The sequence below is a fragment of the Amblyraja radiata genome, chromosome 29, assembly GCF_010909765.2.
Source record: "Amblyraja radiata isolate CabotCenter1 chromosome 29, sAmbRad1.1.pri, whole genome shotgun sequence".
Classification (NCBI taxonomy): domain Eukaryota; kingdom Metazoa; phylum Chordata; class Chondrichthyes; order Rajiformes; family Rajidae; genus Amblyraja; species Amblyraja radiata.
The window spans coordinates 18373183-18393344 of NC_045984.1; the positions used below are offsets into that span (position 1 = coordinate 18373183).

A 20162-nucleotide genomic window follows, 5' to 3' on the forward strand; every position below is an offset into this window, starting at 1 on the left:
CTACCTTCGATTTTCCAGCATCTACAGATTCAGAACGGAAACAGGCCCTTCAGCCCACCAAGTCCGCGCCGACCAGCAATCCCCACACATTGACACTATCCTGCACACACAAGGGATCATTTACAAATTGAAGCCAATTAACCTACAAACCTATATGCCTTTGGAGAGTGGAAAGAAACCAAATAACTCGGAGAAAACCCACGCAGGGAAAACGTACAAACTCCATACAGACAGCACCCATAGTCAGGATCGAACCCGGGTCTCTGGGGCTGTAAGGCAGTAGCTCTACCGCTACGCCACCGTGCCGCCCTTATTTATTTTACTGCTGTTTGTGGAACTTGCTGTTTCACTGATTAGCCATCTACACTTCATCAGTGGTAATATTGCAGGTTACTGCATTGTTTGAAAACCACTTTGGAACATTGTGTGGTTGCTAAGGATCTTAAATGCAATTTTAGAAGAAAAATTAGAGTGATACTGAAATCTAAGATATAGTCTAAAGGTTAAATTAGTTAAGCAATTGGTGATCCTATGCATACCACAGCCAGTCCTTGCCCATGTCGGTCATTTCTATCTACATCAATCAATTCCGCCCTTCTCTCAATTCATCTGCTGTTGAAACTCTCACACAAGCCTTTTTTCCCCCAATCTATAGAATCATTGGAGTAATATCTTCTGTTCTCTATCTACTTAAAGTTTACTCACAATTCTGCAGCCCTTCTCTTATTCCATTACAAATTAATACTGTTCATGTTGACCTGGTTTAATTCCTGGTCTACCAACATCTCCGATTTAAAATTTTGATCCATGTTTAAATCCCTACCTGGTTTTACCTCTCCCTACTGAAGCATCTTTTAACCCTATGAGCATACAAGAAATTGGTGTTCCTCTAACTCAGACCACTTACATATCTTCACTTATGCCACCACTGATCGACATGGTTTCAGTCAACAATGCCTTAAACCTTTAAATTCTTGCTCAAAGACTCTCTGCCTTTCCCTCACCCTACCTTTAAGACCATGCACAAAAACAACCTTACAATCTCCTTAGATCTACATTAACGTTTGACTGAAATACTTCCTGTGAGGCATTTTGTGATTATTATTTTGTGCAGTTAGATCATTCTAAAGATGGAAGAACAAATGGCTTACCTTCACCAGAGGTGCCATTAATCCAGCTGGGAGATCAAAATATGGCACATTGGGCACCAAACTAGGGTCATCAGGAGTGATCTGAGGTGGAGGTGGCCCTTGACGTCGGATATGTGGCGGCTGTCCATTAAAACCTGGGGGAGGACCACCAAAATCCTGATGCTGCGGTCCACCCCATGGAGGTGGTTCTCCCATGCCAGGTGGAGGCAATCTGTGTGGAGGATGGTGCGGGGGGCCCATGTCTAGAAATATATGCAAGAAGGTGTTTAAGTCAAATGTTGCAAAGGAATGTTCGCATTTTCTAACGTAGATTGGCAAAAATCACTAAGAATTCGGTTGATAGTAAACAACAAGGTCGTATTGCTACAAAACAGATCTCATATCCACATTATAATATTGTCAGCACCTTAAAAAAGATTTGTTTTTGAAGCACACATATAGTTCACAAAGCAAATATGAACCATACCAAGGCAATATTCTCCCCTTAGAACCCAGCTCTGCTTTCTTCTGTATCTAATTTGAACTCCTCCCTTATTCAGGACTGTCCATGGCCATTTCAACCAATCGATGCCAGCTCATAGAGGACTCCTATTCCACACTAATTTCCTCCAAAAATTATTATTTCTACATTCCCAACTTCTCTCAGGTTTTACCAATCACTTGTACTCTGGAGGAATTCTCCAGCAGCCAATTTACCTCTCAACCTATGGAGATGTGGGAGGATACCATATCACCCAGTGGAAACCCATGCTGCCACTGGAAGAATATGCAAACTCCTCAAAGACAACAGGGAGGCCAACTTTGAACCACTGGAGCTGTGAGGCAGCAGTTCTACCAGTTGCATCGCCCTGCTGCTGCCCGCCGTCTGTATTGCACAAGTAAAACTGGAAGGTAGACATCAGCCTCGCCCAGAATTTCCTCCAATTCTGTAGTGATGTGCTGCAATGTACAGTGCCCTCCATAATGTTTGATACAAAGACCCATCATTTATTTATTTGCCTCTGTACTCCACAATTTGAGATTTGCAATAGAAAAAAAAATCACATGTGGTTAAAGTGCACATTGTCAGATTTTAATAAGGATTGCTTACCTGGTGGAAAGTCTCCCTGCTGATAGTCGAAATGGTGGGGAGGATAGGGGGGACGATCAAAGTGGTGCCTGGGAGGGAAGTCATCCTGCATGAACCGCGGTGGGATGCGGTTGAAGTTGTGGGGATGTGGTGGCTGGTTAAACGGTGGGTGCTGTTGGTGTTGCTGGAAGGGCGGCTGCTGGCGGAAATGGGGGGGCCGTTGCATTCTAAATGGTGGATCCCGCTGACCTCCCCAGGAGGGCTCATGCTGGTTGTTCCAGGGGGGCTCATACTGGTTATTCCAGGATGGCTCATGTTGATTGTTCCATGGAGCATCCCGCTGGTTGTTCCAATTTGGTTCCCGCTGGTCATTCCACATTCCTTCATGGTTGTTATTCCAAGGCTGGCAGTGAGGTGGGCCCTGGTGTGGAGCATTAAAACCCTGGTCAAACTGGCAGTGGAAAAGAAAATACACACTCCAATTATTAACTGAACATTAAACTTACATGGGTTTAAATGCAATTATCGACTGTTCTGCATTTCTTTTAACTATAGAACTAGATGACAATTAGCAGGAAACATCATGGTGATGATAATTAATATCATGGCTGCATTCACTGAGAACATTTTGGTCTAATACAGCTAACAAGAGTGGACATATTTGTGTTGAACACCCAATTTATATTCTTGCCAAATTTTATGCTGCGATTAATGACTGCTACACCATTACAGCTGGGGTCCTAAAACATAATTAGGGCCGGAACCAGTGGCCATGTAATGAAAAGTTAATCAATTGACAATGTTGGAACCCTTCTTCAGACTGGGGGGGGGGGTGGAGTTGGGACAACGCCTGGCATGTGGTAGGTTGAAACCCCTCTCCTCCAACTATCACTTACTGTTAAAAATGCAAGATCTTTCTATTCATATCTTTAATTGACTTTAACAGTTATGAACCCTGGAAACTGGTTGCATTGGCACAGAATGCTTTGTTGTTAACAAATTACGAGTTAAATACATCGATGTGCTCACATAGCTTGCTGTCTAAACAGTCGTCAGGGAAAGTTGATGAATTGGAAGTAACTCATCAGTGGTTGACATTACATGCTGAACTTTTTGGAAGCATCAGAAATATGGTAGTCGTTAAAGACAAATTACACAATATATTGAAAAAAGTCAAATAGACCAAAATAAATTCATTGTTGAAATGAGTAAAGGAAACAAAATCATCGGCAGTTGCCAAACATTGCCAAATGTTACAAACATTGCCAAATAGACCAGTGAGGAAACCATTACCATTGGGCCCCACCACCAATTCCAGAAATATGCTTTTCCTAAAGCTTCATCTCATATGGGCAGAACGTTGGAATAAAGTTTGGCAACAAAGGACATCAAACAAACTTGATTGGAGCACTGCTTTGCTGGATGGTGTGCAAGATAAGAAATCTAGTCATTTGTCTCCTTCCCTTCTAGATCCTGATTGGGGTGGGACAAATCTTGGCAAGTGATATGTGCCAGATGAGCCTCACCTGTATCCAACTATAAAATACTGCAAAATCAGAGTAGAAGCAGGCAAATTTAAGAAGATCTTGCTGAGTTCTGGTTGTTGGTCACATTTCAATAAGGAATTGTGGAAATGTGATATGAGACAGTGAAGAGGAACACCTGCAGGGGCTCTAAGATGATAGGATGGTGTGAATAAAGACATGAAAATGAATAAAGATAGGAAAAAATACAGTTCATGCATTTTAAAATGTTTTTGTATCTCTACAATAACTGTAAATGATTTGAATATCTATATAATTAAAAATATAATTAATATTTTGCATTGTAGATTTTATCAATTCAAGAGACCCTGGGAGTGAAAGAAGTGCTCCAGCCAACTTATGCTTTATTAATCTATTTCTGCAGTAATTACTCCTATTCTATCACGCTCTTCTTAAACCACTGATAGCAATGCATCTCCCCACTGCTTGCTATCTTGCAATAAAGGTCATACAAGGCTCCCCCACTGGTTCCATATTTCCATATGTGCACAGTCAAGTCAAGTCAATTTTATTTCTATAGCACATTTAAAAACAACTCTCGTTGACCAAAGTGCTTTACATCCGTGCAGGTACTAACGTGCTACATACAGTGGTATATAGATCTAACAATACATACATACATACATACATACATACAGCGCTCCCTCACAGGACCTCAAGAAACGCTTGTGAGTAGAAATAAGTTTTAAGTCTAGACTTAAAGGAGTCGGTGGAGGGGGCAGTTCTGATGAGAAAACGGATGCTGTCCCACAGTCTAGGTGCTGCAACCGCAAAAGCTCGGTCGCCCCAGAGCTTATACCTGGACCGCGGGATAGTCAGTAGCCCCACGTCGGCCAACCTGAGGCAACTGGAGGTAGAATGGTGGGTTAGCAGATTTTGGTTGTAGGTTGGGGCAAGCCCGTTAAGGCCTTTGTATACATAAAGGAGGAGCTTGAAATTGATTCTGAACCGCACTGGGAACCAGTGGAGAGAGGCCAGAATCGGGGTGATGTGGTCCCTTTTCCGGGTGTCCGTCAGGTCTCGCTGCGGTGTTTTAGACCAATTGTAGGCGGGACAGGGATGATTGGCTGTTGCCAGTGTAAAGGAAGTTGCAGTAATCAAGGCGGTAGGAGATAAATGCGTGGATGATCTTTTCAAGGTCGACGAATTAGAGGAATGGTTTGATTTTAGCTATCGTGCGAAGCTGGAAGAAGCTAGCTTTTACCACAGCATTGACTTGTTTGTCAAACTTCAATGCGGAGTTAAATAGTTTTTGACGTGAGGTTTGAGTAAGGAGGTTAGGCTTCTAAGGCTGCTGGAGATATTCCTTCAGTCAATACCTGTTGTTGTTGCTGTTGCCCCCAGAGAGGCATTGCAGGCCGTTCAAACCAAGGTGGCTTGGAAGAAGAGTGTTCATGTTGCCCTGGTCCTCGCTGTCCCACTGGAGGGGGCTCCTGCCCTCCACTTGGCACATTGTCAGGAAGGGGATGGGGCGGCTTGGCCTCCTCTGTAATGCATTCAGTAGCTGTTAAAAATGGTTTCCCCACAAACTTATATAAACACACCTCCGAATGCTCTTGTGAGCTTACATTCCTTGCCACAAAACATGAAAAGCTAGCAGCAAGAGATTCTATATTCAACCAAAACCTACCAAGACCAGTTTACATGCTATAAACACTCCTGCCCAATGAAAATAAAATCACAACTGGAATGAAAACACTTCAGGGTCAGCTGAGATCACAAAGTCCATGATTTTAAACAAAAATTTTCAGGAGAATTACTCATCCTGTGAGGGGATAAATGTGGGTCCTTCAATCTGATGAGTTTTCAGCCCAAAATGCCCCATCTACACAAGTCCTTCCTGCTTGCATTTGGCTCATATCCGTCTAAACCTTTCCTATAGATGTCCCTGCCTATTAATTGTTGTTATAATACATGCCTCAACTACCTCCTCCGGCAGCTCGTCCACATACCTACCACCCTTTACGTGAAAGATTTGCCCCTCAGGTTCATGTTAAATCTTTCCCCTCTCACTATAATGCTATGTTCCCTGATTCCCCTACTCTGGGCAAAAAACTCTTCACCCTATCATTCCCCTCTTGACCTTAATACCCCTCATCCTCCTGCACTCCAAGTAATAAAGTCTAAGCCTGCCGATCTATATCTGTTTCACCCTGAGTATATCTTAAAAACATTTCACTGCCACAAAAGCAAAATGCTGTTTTGTTCTAACACAACTTCCATTTGCGACAACTGCAAATTTATTCCATCTATTGTCTTACTCAGAAGCAGAAAATTAAAAGCCCCACGTCGGAATGCAGAGTACAGGTGCTCGCAGATTAAAATGAACTCAACTGGTTCTCACTCGTTTCAAATTTAAGTTTTTGAATGGTCATTGGAAGATATGGACTGACGAAATGCACTTAGAAGCTACAATAGAAAGGATATACATCTAAACTTCATTTTTCATTCGGTTCTCATACGTTTTCAATATAACAAAGAAAGAACATTCTGTCCACAAATTTCCTCCAAATTCCGACTGTTACCGCACCTGGTGAGTCTGTTGGTGAGAGGTCCGGCAGATCCTGATTTTGGGGCATTGGGATGTGTGGTTCATCAGGTTCCAATAATGGCTGTGGTTGCGGCTGTGATTGTGGCTGGGGCGGTGGCTGTGGAGGAGGCTGGGCCTGTTGATGTTTGGTGAGACTGTCAACAAATTCCTGATGTTGAGCCTTCAGGGTCTGGATCTGCTGCTGGAATGCCATTTGAATAGGCTGCACCACGGCTGCAAACTCCGTAATGAGAGAGGCCTGTAGGAAGCAATTGCACAAAGACAAACAAGATGTCTTTAGATTCTTGTTGACATTAGATGAGATCAAACCAGAGTAAGGGCCTCTCTCATCACGGAGATGAGAGAGGCCCTGTGATACATTCTCAGAATAAAGTTTAGTTTTAGTCCAATTTCGGAAACACTCAGGTCATTTTAAATAACAGATTCACAGTTAAAAATACAAATCAAAAATACAAATCCCTTCCCAAATCTGACAAAGGCTTTAATAAAGGAGTTCAGCACGATGCAGTTTTTGATCTATTGAAGCATCTCTCAATTTATATCTTTAAAACAGATACAGTGCCCTCCATAATGTTTGGGACAAAGACCCATCATTTATTTACTCCACAATTTGAGATTTGTGATTTTTTTTTAAATCACACGTGGTTAAAGTGCACATTGTCAGATTTTATTAAAGGGTATTTTTATACATTTTGGTTTTACCATGTAGAAATTACAGTTGTGTTTATGCATAGTCCCCCCCCATTTCAGGACACCATATTGTTTGGGACACGGATTCATGGGCGTTTGTAATTGCTCAGGTGTGTTTAATTGCCTCCTTAATGCAGGTATAAGAGAGCTCTCAGCACCTTGTCTTTCCTCCGGTCTTTCCATCACCTTTGGAAACTTTTATTGCTGTTTATCAACACGGGGACCAAAGTTGTGCCAATGAAAGTCAAAAAAGCCATTATGAGACTGAGAGACAGGAATATGGAGTCAAATGGGGTTAGAGACTACTTATACAAATATACTAAACAGGTTAAGGGAGCAACAAATGAATGGAGAAAGTCTGATAGAAAAAGGAGAAAGATAGAGAGAATAAAGACTCAATGAGGTAGGGCTGGATAAGGATGTCTAACTGTACAAAGACGTTTGATAAGTTTTGCAGAAGAGCAGGTTTGGTTGGTCAGTTGAAAACCAAATACTGCTTAGTTTAAAAAAAAAGACTAATATTTATTATATGGAGTATTCTTTAGATAATATGAAATTGAACAGTGGTTTTGTTCAGAAGGACGTGCACTAATCACTGAATATTGGCTTTTATTGCAAATGGATATAAGTACAAGAGATATATAATTATTCAATTATATAGGGACTTCATGAGTCTACATTTGATATATTGTGAATACATCTGATCTTCCTCCCCCAAAGAGGATTTATTTATGATATAGGAAGTGTTAACAAAGTTTCACCATATTAATTACTGGGAAGGTTTGTCATACGAGGAGATATTCACAAAAGGATTTTAGAAGAGTGAGAAGTATCTCCATTCTTCCAGGGATCGACATATTGGGTGTGGTAATTATGTTAATGCTGGGTAAGTATATCAAGATAAGGAAGATAGACACAAAAAGCTGGAGTAGCTTAGTAGTTTAGGCAGCATCTCAGGAGAAAAGAAATAGGTGAAGTTTCGGGTCGAGACATATAGTTGGCCATTCATGAGTGAATTGAGGGTACAAATTCATTTGAATTATCTATCCGAGTGGGCGGTGCAAAGTTATTGAGTATATCCAGACAGATTTAAATATTTTTTAATATTAAGGGAACCAAGAGATAGGGGATTACTACAGGAAAGTGGCACCAACGTAAAATATCAACTATGATCTTACTGAATGGTGAAGCAAGCCTGAGAAGCAAAATGGTCTATCCTGCTCCTGTTTATTTTCTGATACTTTAACGAGAAACATAATATGATCCACAATCCTTTTTGGAAATAAGCCCATTCAGTACGTTCAACATTTAGAATTTCCTGCTCTAACATTGCCTCTTCTTAAGTTACAAGTGAATCTTCAATACGTCTAGACCTTTAGTTCCAACCCAATAGATGGAGTGATCTCACGTTACAGGCATTCTCAAATGTGGCAACATGCCAGGTTATTTGAAATGGTTGTTGGCTATACCCTTGATATTTTTGCAGAAACCATAACCACGAGGACACATGTAGCCAATGAAGGTTAATGTGACAGATATTTTGACATTTGAGAAAGCTCTTCTACTTTAAAGGCTAATGTTACTCTCTGTACCATCAGCAGGCTGGCAGTAATACATATGGAAAGCATTCTTTTCATTGTCGCTTATTTTTCCAGATTAATGTATTTTAATCAGGATATAGCATATGAGAAATTTATGTCATCGCATGCAGCAGCTGTAGCAGGCTTAGGAGGAAAACAGGACCTTGGACTCATGGTTCCCATAGTACTCTGTCACTCTGGGGTTTGTAGTCCCAGTAGAATAAAATAATGAGTCAAGAATTCCATTATCATTGTTGTTACATAACTAGCTCACCTGCTAGCAACTACCAAGTTGTTCTGAGGTGTTAGCTGGATTATTTTATGGCCAGCAATTTCAATGTTTTTTTCCTGAAATTGCGTGAACTGGGGTGTTATCACCAAAACCTCAAGGCTTTCGAGAACACTGCACTATAAACTAATTTCAAGGTTTTATTCTTGCTTGCCACTTGAAAGGAAGGTTTAGGCAAGAGTCATTTTCAATTGAATAGTGAGACACAAATTGCTGGAGTAACTCAGGACAGGCAACATCTCAGTAACACTATTCAATTGAATAGTGTTTAGTTACCCCACGATGTAACCTCTATAGAGCAAAGACTTAAACCCTTTACTTTATGATCCCACAATTGACCAGTAGCTCAGTAAACCTGTGTAAACAAATAAGGGTCCTAGAGATCTGCAATCTTCTGAGGACCAGATCTCTGATGTTGATCTCAAGCATTCAAGTCTGGCGATGTGGATTCATATTAGAAGATCAGATATGACCTTGATAAGGCAATCAAAAAGGCTAAACGGGACTTTTGCTCTAAACTGGAGTATGAAACCGAGGTTCAGCAGCCATGGGAGGGCTTGCACTCCGTCACTTCCCACAAGGCAAAACCATGAGGCAGCCCAAGCAACAGTGAGGCATCACTTCTGGACAGGCTCAAAGCATTCTGCGCACGCTTCGTTGGGGAATTACTAATGTATCTTCTCAGACAATCATAGCCCCTGATGGTATTATAATCTCAGTTTCCGAAGCCAACATCAGAAGATGCTTCAGGAAGGCGAACCCTTGGAAAAAGTCTGGACCTGATGGTGTAACTGGTGACTTTCTCAAAACCTGTGTGGACCAACCGGCTGGAGCGTTTGTGGACATCTTCAACCTCTGATTACTGAGGTCTGAGATTCCCATCTTATTTAAAAGGGCATGAATAATAACAGTGCTCAAGAAGAATTAGCTGACATGCCTCAATAACTTCCGTGGTGATGAAGTGCTTTGAGAGGTTGGCTCTGGCATACATCAACTATTACCTCAGCAAGAATATGGACCCACTACAATTTACCTACCAACAAGAGATCAACAGAGGATGTGATCTTGCTGGCTCTACACTCTGCATTGGACCACTTAGGCAATAAAAACACACTCATCAGGCTGTTCATCGGCTACAGCTCAGCGTTCAACGCTATAATCCCCTCCAAACTTTTTACCAAGCTCAGGGAACTGGGTCGCTAAGTATCCCTTTGTAAGTGGATCCCAGACTTCCTCATCAATAGAACATAATAGGTATAAATTGGCAACACCACTTCCTCCTCGATAACCATCAGCACAGGGGTGCTTCAAGGCAGTGTGTCCAGCCCCTGATCTGCTCCATACCCATGACTGTGTAGCCTAACTGACACAGTTTCACAACTCAATCTTTAAATTTGCTGCTGACAGATTAGTTGTTGGACAAATTACAAATGATGAGTCAGACTATAGTTTAGTTTAGTTATTATTGTCATGTACAGTGAAAAGCTTTTGTTTGCCTGCTATCCAATCAAAGAAAAAACTATACGTGAATACCATCAAGCCGTCCAGAGCACAGATAAAATAAAGGCTATAGCATTTAGTGCTAGATACAGTGCCCTCCATAATTTTTGGGACTAAGACCCATAATTTATTTGCCTCTGTACTCCACAATTAGAGATTTGTAATAGAAAAAAAATCACATGTGGTTTAAGTGTACATTATCAGATTTTAATAAAGGCCAATTTTATACATTTTGGTTTCACTGTGTAGAAATTATTTTACATGGGGGACTATAATACATAGTCCCCCATTTTAGGGTACCATAATGTTTGGGACACAGCAATGTCATGTGTCTATACACTTCAGAATTCATTATGCTACTACCATCAGCAGTTGTTTCATCAATGAAGATAAGTGAGCCAGTACCTTCAACACCCATACATGCCCAGACCAAAACACCCCCAGCACCGTGCTTCACGGATGAGGTGGTATGCTTTGGATCTTGGGCAGTTCCTTCTCTCCTCCATACTTTGCTCTTGCCATCACTCTGATATTAGTTATCATCTCATTAGTTATTTGTCTCATCTATCCACAACTTTTTCCAGACCTATGGTTGCTCTTTTAAGTACTTCTTGGCAAACTGTAACCTGCCCATCCTATTTTTGCAGCTAACCAGTGGTTTGCATCTTGCAGTGTAGCCTCTGTATTTCTGTTCATGAAGTCTTCTGTGGATAGTGGTCATTGACAAATACACACCTGAAGAGTGTTTCTGATCTGTCGGACAGGTGTTTGGGGATTGGAAGAAGCAGCTGTGGAGGTCTTCCTGGGCCTGCCAGTCCCTTTGCGATTAGTAAGCTCACCAGTGCTCTCTTTCTTCTTAATGATGTTCCAAATAGTTGATTTTGGTAAGCATGTTTGGCTGATGTCTCTAAGTTTGATTCTTGTTTCTCAGTCTCATAATGGCTTCTTTGACTTTCACTGGCACAACTTTGGTGCTCATGTTGATAAACAGCAATAAAAGTTTCCAAATGTGATGGAAAGACTGGAGGAAAGACTAGGTGCTGTGAGCTCTCTTATACCTGCATTAAGGAGGTGATTAAAGACACCCGAGCAATTACAAACACCTGTGAAGCCATGTGTCCCAAACATGATGGTGCCCTGAAATGGGGGGGGGGGGGAAACCATGTATAAACACAACTGCAATTTCTACACGATGAAATCAAAATGTATACCCTTGAATAAAATCTGACAATGTGTACTTTAACCACATGTGATTTTTTCTATTACATATCTCAAATTGTGGTGTAGAGGCAAATTAATAAATTATGCGTCTTTATCCCAAACATTATGGAGGCTGCTGTGAGTCCCTGTTCATTTATTTCAATTGAATAGGACTTTGCCATGTGCAACAGCACCTCATATTCCGCTTGGGGAGTCTGCATCCTGGTGGCATGAACATTGATTTCTCACAATTCTGTTAACCCTTGCTGTTTCCTCCCCTTCCTACCTCGACCCTCGGGCTCCTCCTCCTCCTTTTTCTTTTCTTCTCCCCGCCTCCCCCCACCCCCATCAGTCGGAAGAAAGGTTTTGACCCGAAACGTTGCCTATCTCCTTCGCTCCATAGATGCTGCTGCACCCGCTGAGTTTCTCCAGCATTTTTGTGTACCTTTGCCATTTACAAATTGGCAGCGCCATTTGCTTATGTTACAACAATGACTTGCTCCCCCTTGGATGAAAATTGTGAGAGGCAATCAGAGATCACGACAGGAACAGCACAATTCCAGCCTTCCTTACATGCACAATTTAAAAAAAAATGTCAACCTGTAGATTCCATTTATATGTAGTGCAATCTTGTTTCATTCTATGACAGCACTATTGTTCCAATTTATTTTTAGCAATTACCGCAGTTGGAAATTGGCCTCAGACATTTTCCCCCCAGAAAAACCTTATTAAATGAAATGTGTCTGATCTGCAATCTCAAATTCCCTGCTCGAATCTGCATTGCTGCCAGGGTTGGAGGTTGAAGCAGACATGAGACTGGCATTTAAGAAGCTTTTGCATTGGCATATGGATATACAAGGAATGGAGGGATATGGATTATGCGTAGATAGATAAGAAATGGTCTTGGCATCATGTTTGACATAGACACTATGGGCTAAAGAGCCAGTTCTTGTACTGTACTGTTCTATGTTCTATGTGAAGAGCTCAAGAGACATGTGGAGAAGGCAGAAACATCTGCTTAACTAGATATCAGGCATGATCATGTTGAACGTTTTGAGCAGGCACGAAGGGCCTATTCTTGCTCGAATATTCGGTCTCTAACACCACAACTTCTGGTTTTCAGGAATGCCATTGGTTACTAACTTGGTATTGCCCAAGTCCAAGAGCAGGGCTCTGTAACTGTTGAATAATGGATTCATCGAAATAACCGTTCTTCTCCCACAGTTGTAACAGCTGCAAAAAAACAACAAAAGCAATACTGTTAGGAGTTCAGTGGAGAAAGAAAATGCAATATATTTTGTGACATAACATGCACATCACATCAAAGTAAATGCCCGTTTTATGACTGTTTTTAGAGACCATGGACTCTGCAGCATTTACCCAGTGCAGGTGGTGCCATTTCACTGGATATTGGTGCAGGCCTTTCATTGAAGGTCATCAGCATTACTTTGCACATATAATGCAAGCAAAACATGCTGCAAAAATACAGCAAGCTTGTCAGCATTCACAGTGGGGGGAAAAGAAAATGGTTGACACTTGTATGGGCACTGTTTACATTTTCTCCTTTATCCTCAAATTCTGACCACTAGTTGTGCATTTTGTAGCATATTCCAATTTAGCCTCATACTTCCTAAACTAGTCTTTTACACTTAGCCAAAAACTGAGATAGTATCTTGTCAGTTCCAAGACAGTTTGCTTTTGTCAGATCATTTAAATACTTAAAACATAAAACAATTTAATCTCCTTCTACTTTGCTCACTGAAAACCATGGCCTTCTACAGTAAAAGGAACAGAATGGTCAAATGCATTTTGATATGTGCTTCATGGCTGCTGCCTAACAGGATGTAAAAGCCGTGTCTTGCTTGCATTCAGATTCAGATTCAGATTCAATTTTAATTGTCATTGTCAGTGTACAGTACAGACACAACGAAATGCATTCCTCCCATTTCTGAGGGTAACAACAAAAAACAACAACTTAAAGACAGATTGTCCACTGTGAGCAGCTGCATTTTCAAACCCACATAATATCAACCTGTAGGGTGATACTTTGATATTATGACACTTCATACCAGCACTACAGCATCATGGAATGTTTTCCTCATATAAAGAATCGTTTTGTAGGAAAAAGACAAACAGGACAATCTGCTTCCCAACAAGTCTGTGGGCTTGACAAACAGACACAGGGTGGAGGTAAGTACACTCAAGAAAGACTTGCATGTGATTTTTTTGTTTGCCTTTACCATCACCCTATTGAAGATAATATTCCCTCGTCACCTTTCACTTAATAGTGTCACCTCAGAGTGCTCAAAGTTACACACAATCCGAGGCAACAGGAATCATGTTATTTATACAAAAGTACAATATGAAAACAATGCAACTAAGTTTTTCCTTGACATCGATTGTCCGATTCTGCCTTTTCTGCTCTCTTTATTTTTCTTTCCTTTAATTGTTTTTCTAATCCAGGCATATCCATTTTCTCTGCATTCATCTCTAATTCTAGTATTGCATTCCACATGCTTTCAGCTCCTGTGAGAACTTTCCTCCTGCTCTGCATAATAGCTTCATTTTGTATCTGAAGTAATCAATATCTGGGTAAACTGGATATCTATCTTGGTCCATCCTTTTATAACTTCACTGCCCCTTCAAATTACACATTATCTCATGTTAACACAGAATTTCAGTTTCTCATATTGTTCCCATTTATATTATCCAGTACCTTGCATCTGAACCTAAAGCAGTAGAGGTTGTATTAGGTTGAGATGCAAGGTACTGGATAATATAAATGTATATTAAAAAGTTCTCCTGTCTTCTCTCCATAAGCCTGGATACCCTTACTATCAATCTCCGCTTTAAAAATACCCAATGACAGCTTCCACAACCGTCTGTGACAATGAATTCCACAGATTAGCCACCCTCTAGTTGAAGAAATTCCACATCTCCATTCGTCCTTTTATTCCAAGGGTCTGCTGTTTGGTTCTAGACTCTCCCATTACTGGAAACATCGTTTTCATATCCACTATCTAAGCCTTTCATTATCCAGTAGGTTTCAATGAGTAACCCCCTCATCCTTCTAAACTCGTAAGGCCAGGATCAGAGACATCAAACGCTCATCATGCATTAACACAATCAACCCCAGAATCATTCTCGTAAACCTCCTCTGGACTCTCTCACAAGCTAGCATATCCATCATCAGATATATATTTTATAAAGCCGTAACATTACATGCTTGCTTTTATATTCCAGTCTGCTCAAAATGAATGCAAGCGTTTCATTTGCCTTTCTTATTGCCGAATCAACCTGTAAATTAACCTTTCGGGAATCGTGTACCAGCACTCCTAACACCCTTTGCACCTCCGATTTCTGATTCCTCTCCCCACTTAGAAAGTAGTCTACACCTTTATTCCTTCTATCAAAGTGCATGACTGTACACTTTGCAGTGCTGTATTCCATTTGCCACTTCTTTGCCCACTAACCTGTCCGTCCTTCTGCAGACTCCCTACTTCCTCAACATTACTTGCTCCTCCATCTATGTTCATATCATTTGCAAACTTGGCCACAAAGCCATCAATTTCATCATCCAGATCATTAACATGTACCGTGAAAAGGAGCAAACCTAACACCAAGCCCTGTGGAACACCACTAGTAATCGTCAGCCAACCAGAAAAGGCCCCCTTTATTTCCACTCTTTGTCTTCTGCCAGTCGGCTAATCTTCTATCCAAACTAGTTCCTTGCCTCCAATACCAATGAATTTGACTGTCATTAATAGCTATACTCAAATTTAATTTCCAGTCGTTTGCTGGAATTTAAAAAATAAAAAACAACATAAATTCCTACTAGGAAGAAATTAACTCAAGCATATGTTGGGAAAATTACCCTTGCAATCTTCTGTTGTTTGTCCTCTTCCACAGCAAGAAAACTGGTGCAGTAAATGGGAACCACAACTTTCTGCAGAGCTGCGAGCAGGTCTCGTGCTTGTTTCCGTTGACTGTGTACACAAAACAGATAGGAAAGGTAAGTCATTGAAGCCCGAGGAAACAATTCTGTTATTTACAATAGAATTGGAAAGTTTCTGTTGATACATACACATTATTAACAATATTAAATATGTAAGAAGCGTCACACTAAGCTTTGCTCTATCGTCATCTGGGAGCTCAAAGCAGCGTTGCAGTCATCGGGTGGTGAGTAACAGCCAGTATTTACTGGCAAAGTAGGAGAAGCAGCACATGAAGTGTTTGTTTCTACCATAACTCACATAAGAACTTCAGAATAAATACTCACCCAGAACTAATTACTCAATAAAATGTCAGCCTGTATTAATGTAGTCCTTAAACTTTTTACATAACATTTATACCTTCTTAAGTATGTAAGTCCAGAAATACATGCTGGCAGCAGGACTAGGCATCCTTAAAAATATGCCCAGTGAGGCTGCAATATACCACCACGTGTTCATTAAACAATGCACAATAGATGCACCAAAGTGATGATACTACGAATGGATCAGATCAAAGCTACTGTTGCAGTCATCACATAACTGTGAACAACGGTGGACATATAAACAGCTAATTAAAGGTCATGGACTCCAAGTACGCCCCAATCCTCTATTTGAGGGTAATGCGTTTGAGTGCTACAGAAAAGGCTAAAACAATTGCAATTGTGTTTAACTAGAAAATCCAAATTGATGAAGGCAGCCTGACAATGCAAAAATTAGCGCTGCTGTCTCACAGCTCCAGGTTTAATCCTGACCTCGGTGTCATCGATGCGGAGCTTGCATGCACATCCTGTGACTGCCCAGACCTTTGCTGAGGCTCTGGTTTCCACATCCCAAAGACATGCTGATAGATAACTGGCTATGGTAAATTGTCACTTAAGAGTAAGTGGGAAAACAATCAAAAGGAAGGTGAATCTCAGTACATAGGACAATAATAAAACACTGTCAATACCCAAGGTCACTATCTGATGACTGTAATGCAATTTTGAGCTCCGAGGTACCGATAGAGCAAAGCTTAATTTGATGACTAGAATGCTTCTTATACGTTTAATATTGTGAATAAAGTGCGTGTATCAAGGGCATTACCACCAACTCAAGGGCAGAATGTCAAAAACTGCAGGCAAATGAAAAAAGGTATAGGATTGCTCTGTTGGGAGCAAACATGAACTTCTGGCTCAAATGGTTACCATCTGTGTCATAATAAGTAATCAATAAAGTCTTAAGGGAACTGGAATGGAATATAAACGCTGGCCTTACTAGTGACATCCAGATCCCATATATGTACACAAAGGATCCGTATGACTGCTACCTATATCTACACTTCTTTATATACAATGCCTTCCATAATGTTTGTGACAAAGACCCATCATGCATTTATTTGCCTCTGTACTCTACAATTTGAGATTTGTAATAGAAAACAAAAATCACATGTGGTTAAAGTGCACATTGTCAGATTTTATTAAAGGTTATTTCTATACATTTTGGTTTCATCATGTAGAAATTACAGCTGTGTTTATACATAGTCCCCCATTTCAGGGCACCATAATGTTTGGGACACATGGCTTCACAGATGTTTGTAATTGCTCAGGTGTGTTTAATTGCCTACTTAATGCAGGTACAAGAGAGCTCTCAGCACCCCGTCTTTCCACCAGTCTTTCCATCACCTTTGGAAATGTTTATTGCTGTTTATCAACATGAGGACCAAAGTTGTGTCAATAAAAGTCAAATAAGCCATTATGAGGCTGAACAACAAGAATAAAACTGTTGGAGACATCAGCCAAACATTAGGCTTACCAAAAGCAACTGTTTTGAACATCATTAAGAAAGAGAGCACTGGTGAGCTTACTAATCGCAAAGGGACTGACAGGCCAAGGAAGACCTCCACAGCTGATGACAGAAGAATTCTCTCTATAAAAAAGAAAAATCCCCAAACACCTGTCCAACAGATCAGGAATCAGGTGTGGATTTGTCAATGACCACTGTCCGCAGAAGACTTCATGAACAGAAATACAGAGGCTATACTGCAAGATGCAAACCACTGGGTAGACGCAAAAATAGGATGGCCAGATTACAGTTTGCCAAGAAGTACTTAAAAGAACCACAGTTCTGGAGAAAGGTCTTGTGGACAGATGAGACGAAGATTAACTTATATCAGAGTGATGGCAAGAGCAAAATGTCGAGGAGAGAAGGAACTGCCCAAGATCCAAAGCATACCACTTCTCTGTGAAACACGGTGTTGGGGGAGTTATGGCCTGGGCATGTATGGCTGCTGAAGGTACTGGCTCACTTATCTTCATTGATGATACAACTGCTGATGGTAATAGCATAATGAATTCTGAAGTGTATAGACACATCCTATCTGCTCAAATTCAAACAAGTGCCTCAAAACCCATTGGCTGGCGGTTCATTCTACAGCAAGACAATGATCCCAAACATTATGGTGCCCTGAAATGGGGAGACTGTATAAACACTGCTGTAATTTCTACATGGTGAAACTAAAATGTATAAAAATGGCCTTTATTAAAATCTGATGATGTGCACTTTAACCACATGTGATTTTTTTCCTATTACAAATCTCAAATTGTGGAGTACACAGGCAAATAAATAAATGACGGGTCTTTGTCCCAAACATTATGGAGGGCACTGTATGAACCAAAGATAATTCATGATCTTCGGTTTCCTTCCACATTCCAGACTTACAGGTTTGTAAGTTAATTGGCGGGGATCGCTGGTCGGCGCCGACTCGGTGGGTCCAAGGTCCTGTTATACCTGAATGCAGACACTCATACTCATACCTGAATGCAGACACATTTTTGGATTGCCCCCAACTCAATTTCCATCCCCACCTATATCTCCAATTTTGGATATCTTCCGTAATGTACTTAAGACACTAACCAATGATGAAGTACATCATTTATCAGGTAGATCAGATGGAGCCGCAGTTCAAAATGGGCTCCTTCAGCTGTGATTCGGTTCCTCAAATGACCGGACATCAGCTCACAATGCTGTGAGGTTTTTGCATTGTTAAACATCCAGTTCTTACCAGCCTAATAAAATAAGGAATAAAATAACAAATTATAGAGAGGCTGTCTGTGCAACTGTGAGAACCAACTTAAAGGACCACCTTCAACATCATGCTTGAAAAAAAATGAGATTGTCAATATCCATATGTTTTTTTTTACACTAGCTTTTGTTTTATTTTAACTCAGGAAGTGAATGTAATAAGCATGGAGCTGAGTGATGCTGCATAAACAAGAGCTGCAACATTGTGATGATTCCCAGGGAGGGTGGGGGAAGGAGGTTGCACTAATGTTCTTTGTGTCAGTTATTTTGATTTGACTCTATTCCAAACTGAAGACAGAGTTTTATTGTGATAATTAAGATACGTAAACAACAGCCACATTCCCAGACAACATCATGAGAATCAACAGATGTTTTGATTTGATCAACCTATTTTAGCATTGACATTTTTTTTGGTATAATGAGAGAAAAGTGAGGGATCAGATTGGTGGAGGACATTACTGATTTTAGTCCAAATAGAAGTAAGTTGCAGGCAAGACAATATTCAGAGCAGTATTTGAATTTCAAGCACTGCATTATTATCATTAATAATCTGGTTAAAGGACTATATGTGTTCAGTACATTTGCCCATTACATTTACCTAAACTGAAAAATATACAGTTTCAGCATTTTGGATGTTGTCTCATTTTGGGAGAATGAGAGAAGTCACTTTGAATTATTTGACACAATGGCCAGTTTTTAGTTGTGATAGTAGTCGAAGCCGATATGAAATAAAACAATATAACATTAGAGAACTTTTTATAATTAGACCAATTGAATGCACTCGTGTACATGCCCTGTGTTTGCTATTGTTTAAATTACTTTTAGGAATGAGGAGTGGTGGGGGCCATTGCTGTAGTATAACGGAATCAATCCAAGTATCCTTTTGCTTTTTACACATTTTTCGTGGTGAGTAAAATCAGGGCGAGGGAGCAGAGCATTCTATGTTTTCTAACCTTTTTCACAAGCTTCTTTCCCCAAAATGAGGAGGGAGATAAGAAAAATAAATACAATACAACAAACTCACTCATTTGCTTGAGTAATGTTGAAATAGTGGCAATCTTCAAGAAAAGTCAAGTAATCATGACTATCAAAATGGCTACAGTGGAGGTAATTACATTATATTTTCTATTCTGATCTGTTCTGTGCCATCACAGACTGGAACATGGTTAGAACATTTGGCAAATTACCATAATTGTTCATATGAGAACCCATTATGTAACTGTAGACATGTAATTACTGCTAACTTTGAACATCCACATAAACATGCATATTCTGGCACTGCTGATCAATGATGGAATTCCAGCCCCCAATTACTGCCAGAAACAGGCCAGGGATTGAACTTTTACAGCCCGTTTGCCTTAGTATCATTACAAGATATGATGGAAGCAACTTTAAATCGCTCACTGGGATACAGCCCATCAACTTGAATACCTAAAAATGCAGTGTTTAGCCAAGTTGTAATTTTCATTTCATAGCTAACATAAATATTGATGTTGTTTCTACAATACAAATGCATGTTTCAAAAAGGTAACAAGA

The 20162-nt window shown here is 40.4% G+C and overlaps 1 protein-coding gene across 3 annotated transcripts in view; it reads right to left on the minus strand.

Moving 5' to 3' along the window:
• Positions 1 to 20162, minus strand: part of LOC116989395 (calcium homeostasis endoplasmic reticulum protein) — a 61602-nt gene that overhangs the window by 14528 nt on the left and 26912 nt on the right. For all 3 annotated transcript variants that reach the window (XM_033046735.1, XM_033046733.1, XM_033046736.1), the window contains 7 exons: positions 18459 to 18610; positions 15449 to 15560; positions 12718 to 12807; positions 6295 to 6553; positions 5084 to 5250; positions 2242 to 2671; positions 1152 to 1393 (listed from right to left, as the gene is read on the minus strand). In XM_033046735.1, coding sequence (XP_032902626.1) covers positions 1152 to 1393; positions 2242 to 2671; positions 5084 to 5250; positions 6295 to 6553; positions 12718 to 12807; positions 15449 to 15560; positions 18459 to 18610 — 1452 coding nt within the window. The remainder of the gene's footprint in view (positions 1 to 1151; positions 1394 to 2241; positions 2672 to 5083; positions 5251 to 6294; positions 6554 to 12717; positions 12808 to 15448; positions 15561 to 18458; positions 18611 to 20162) is intronic.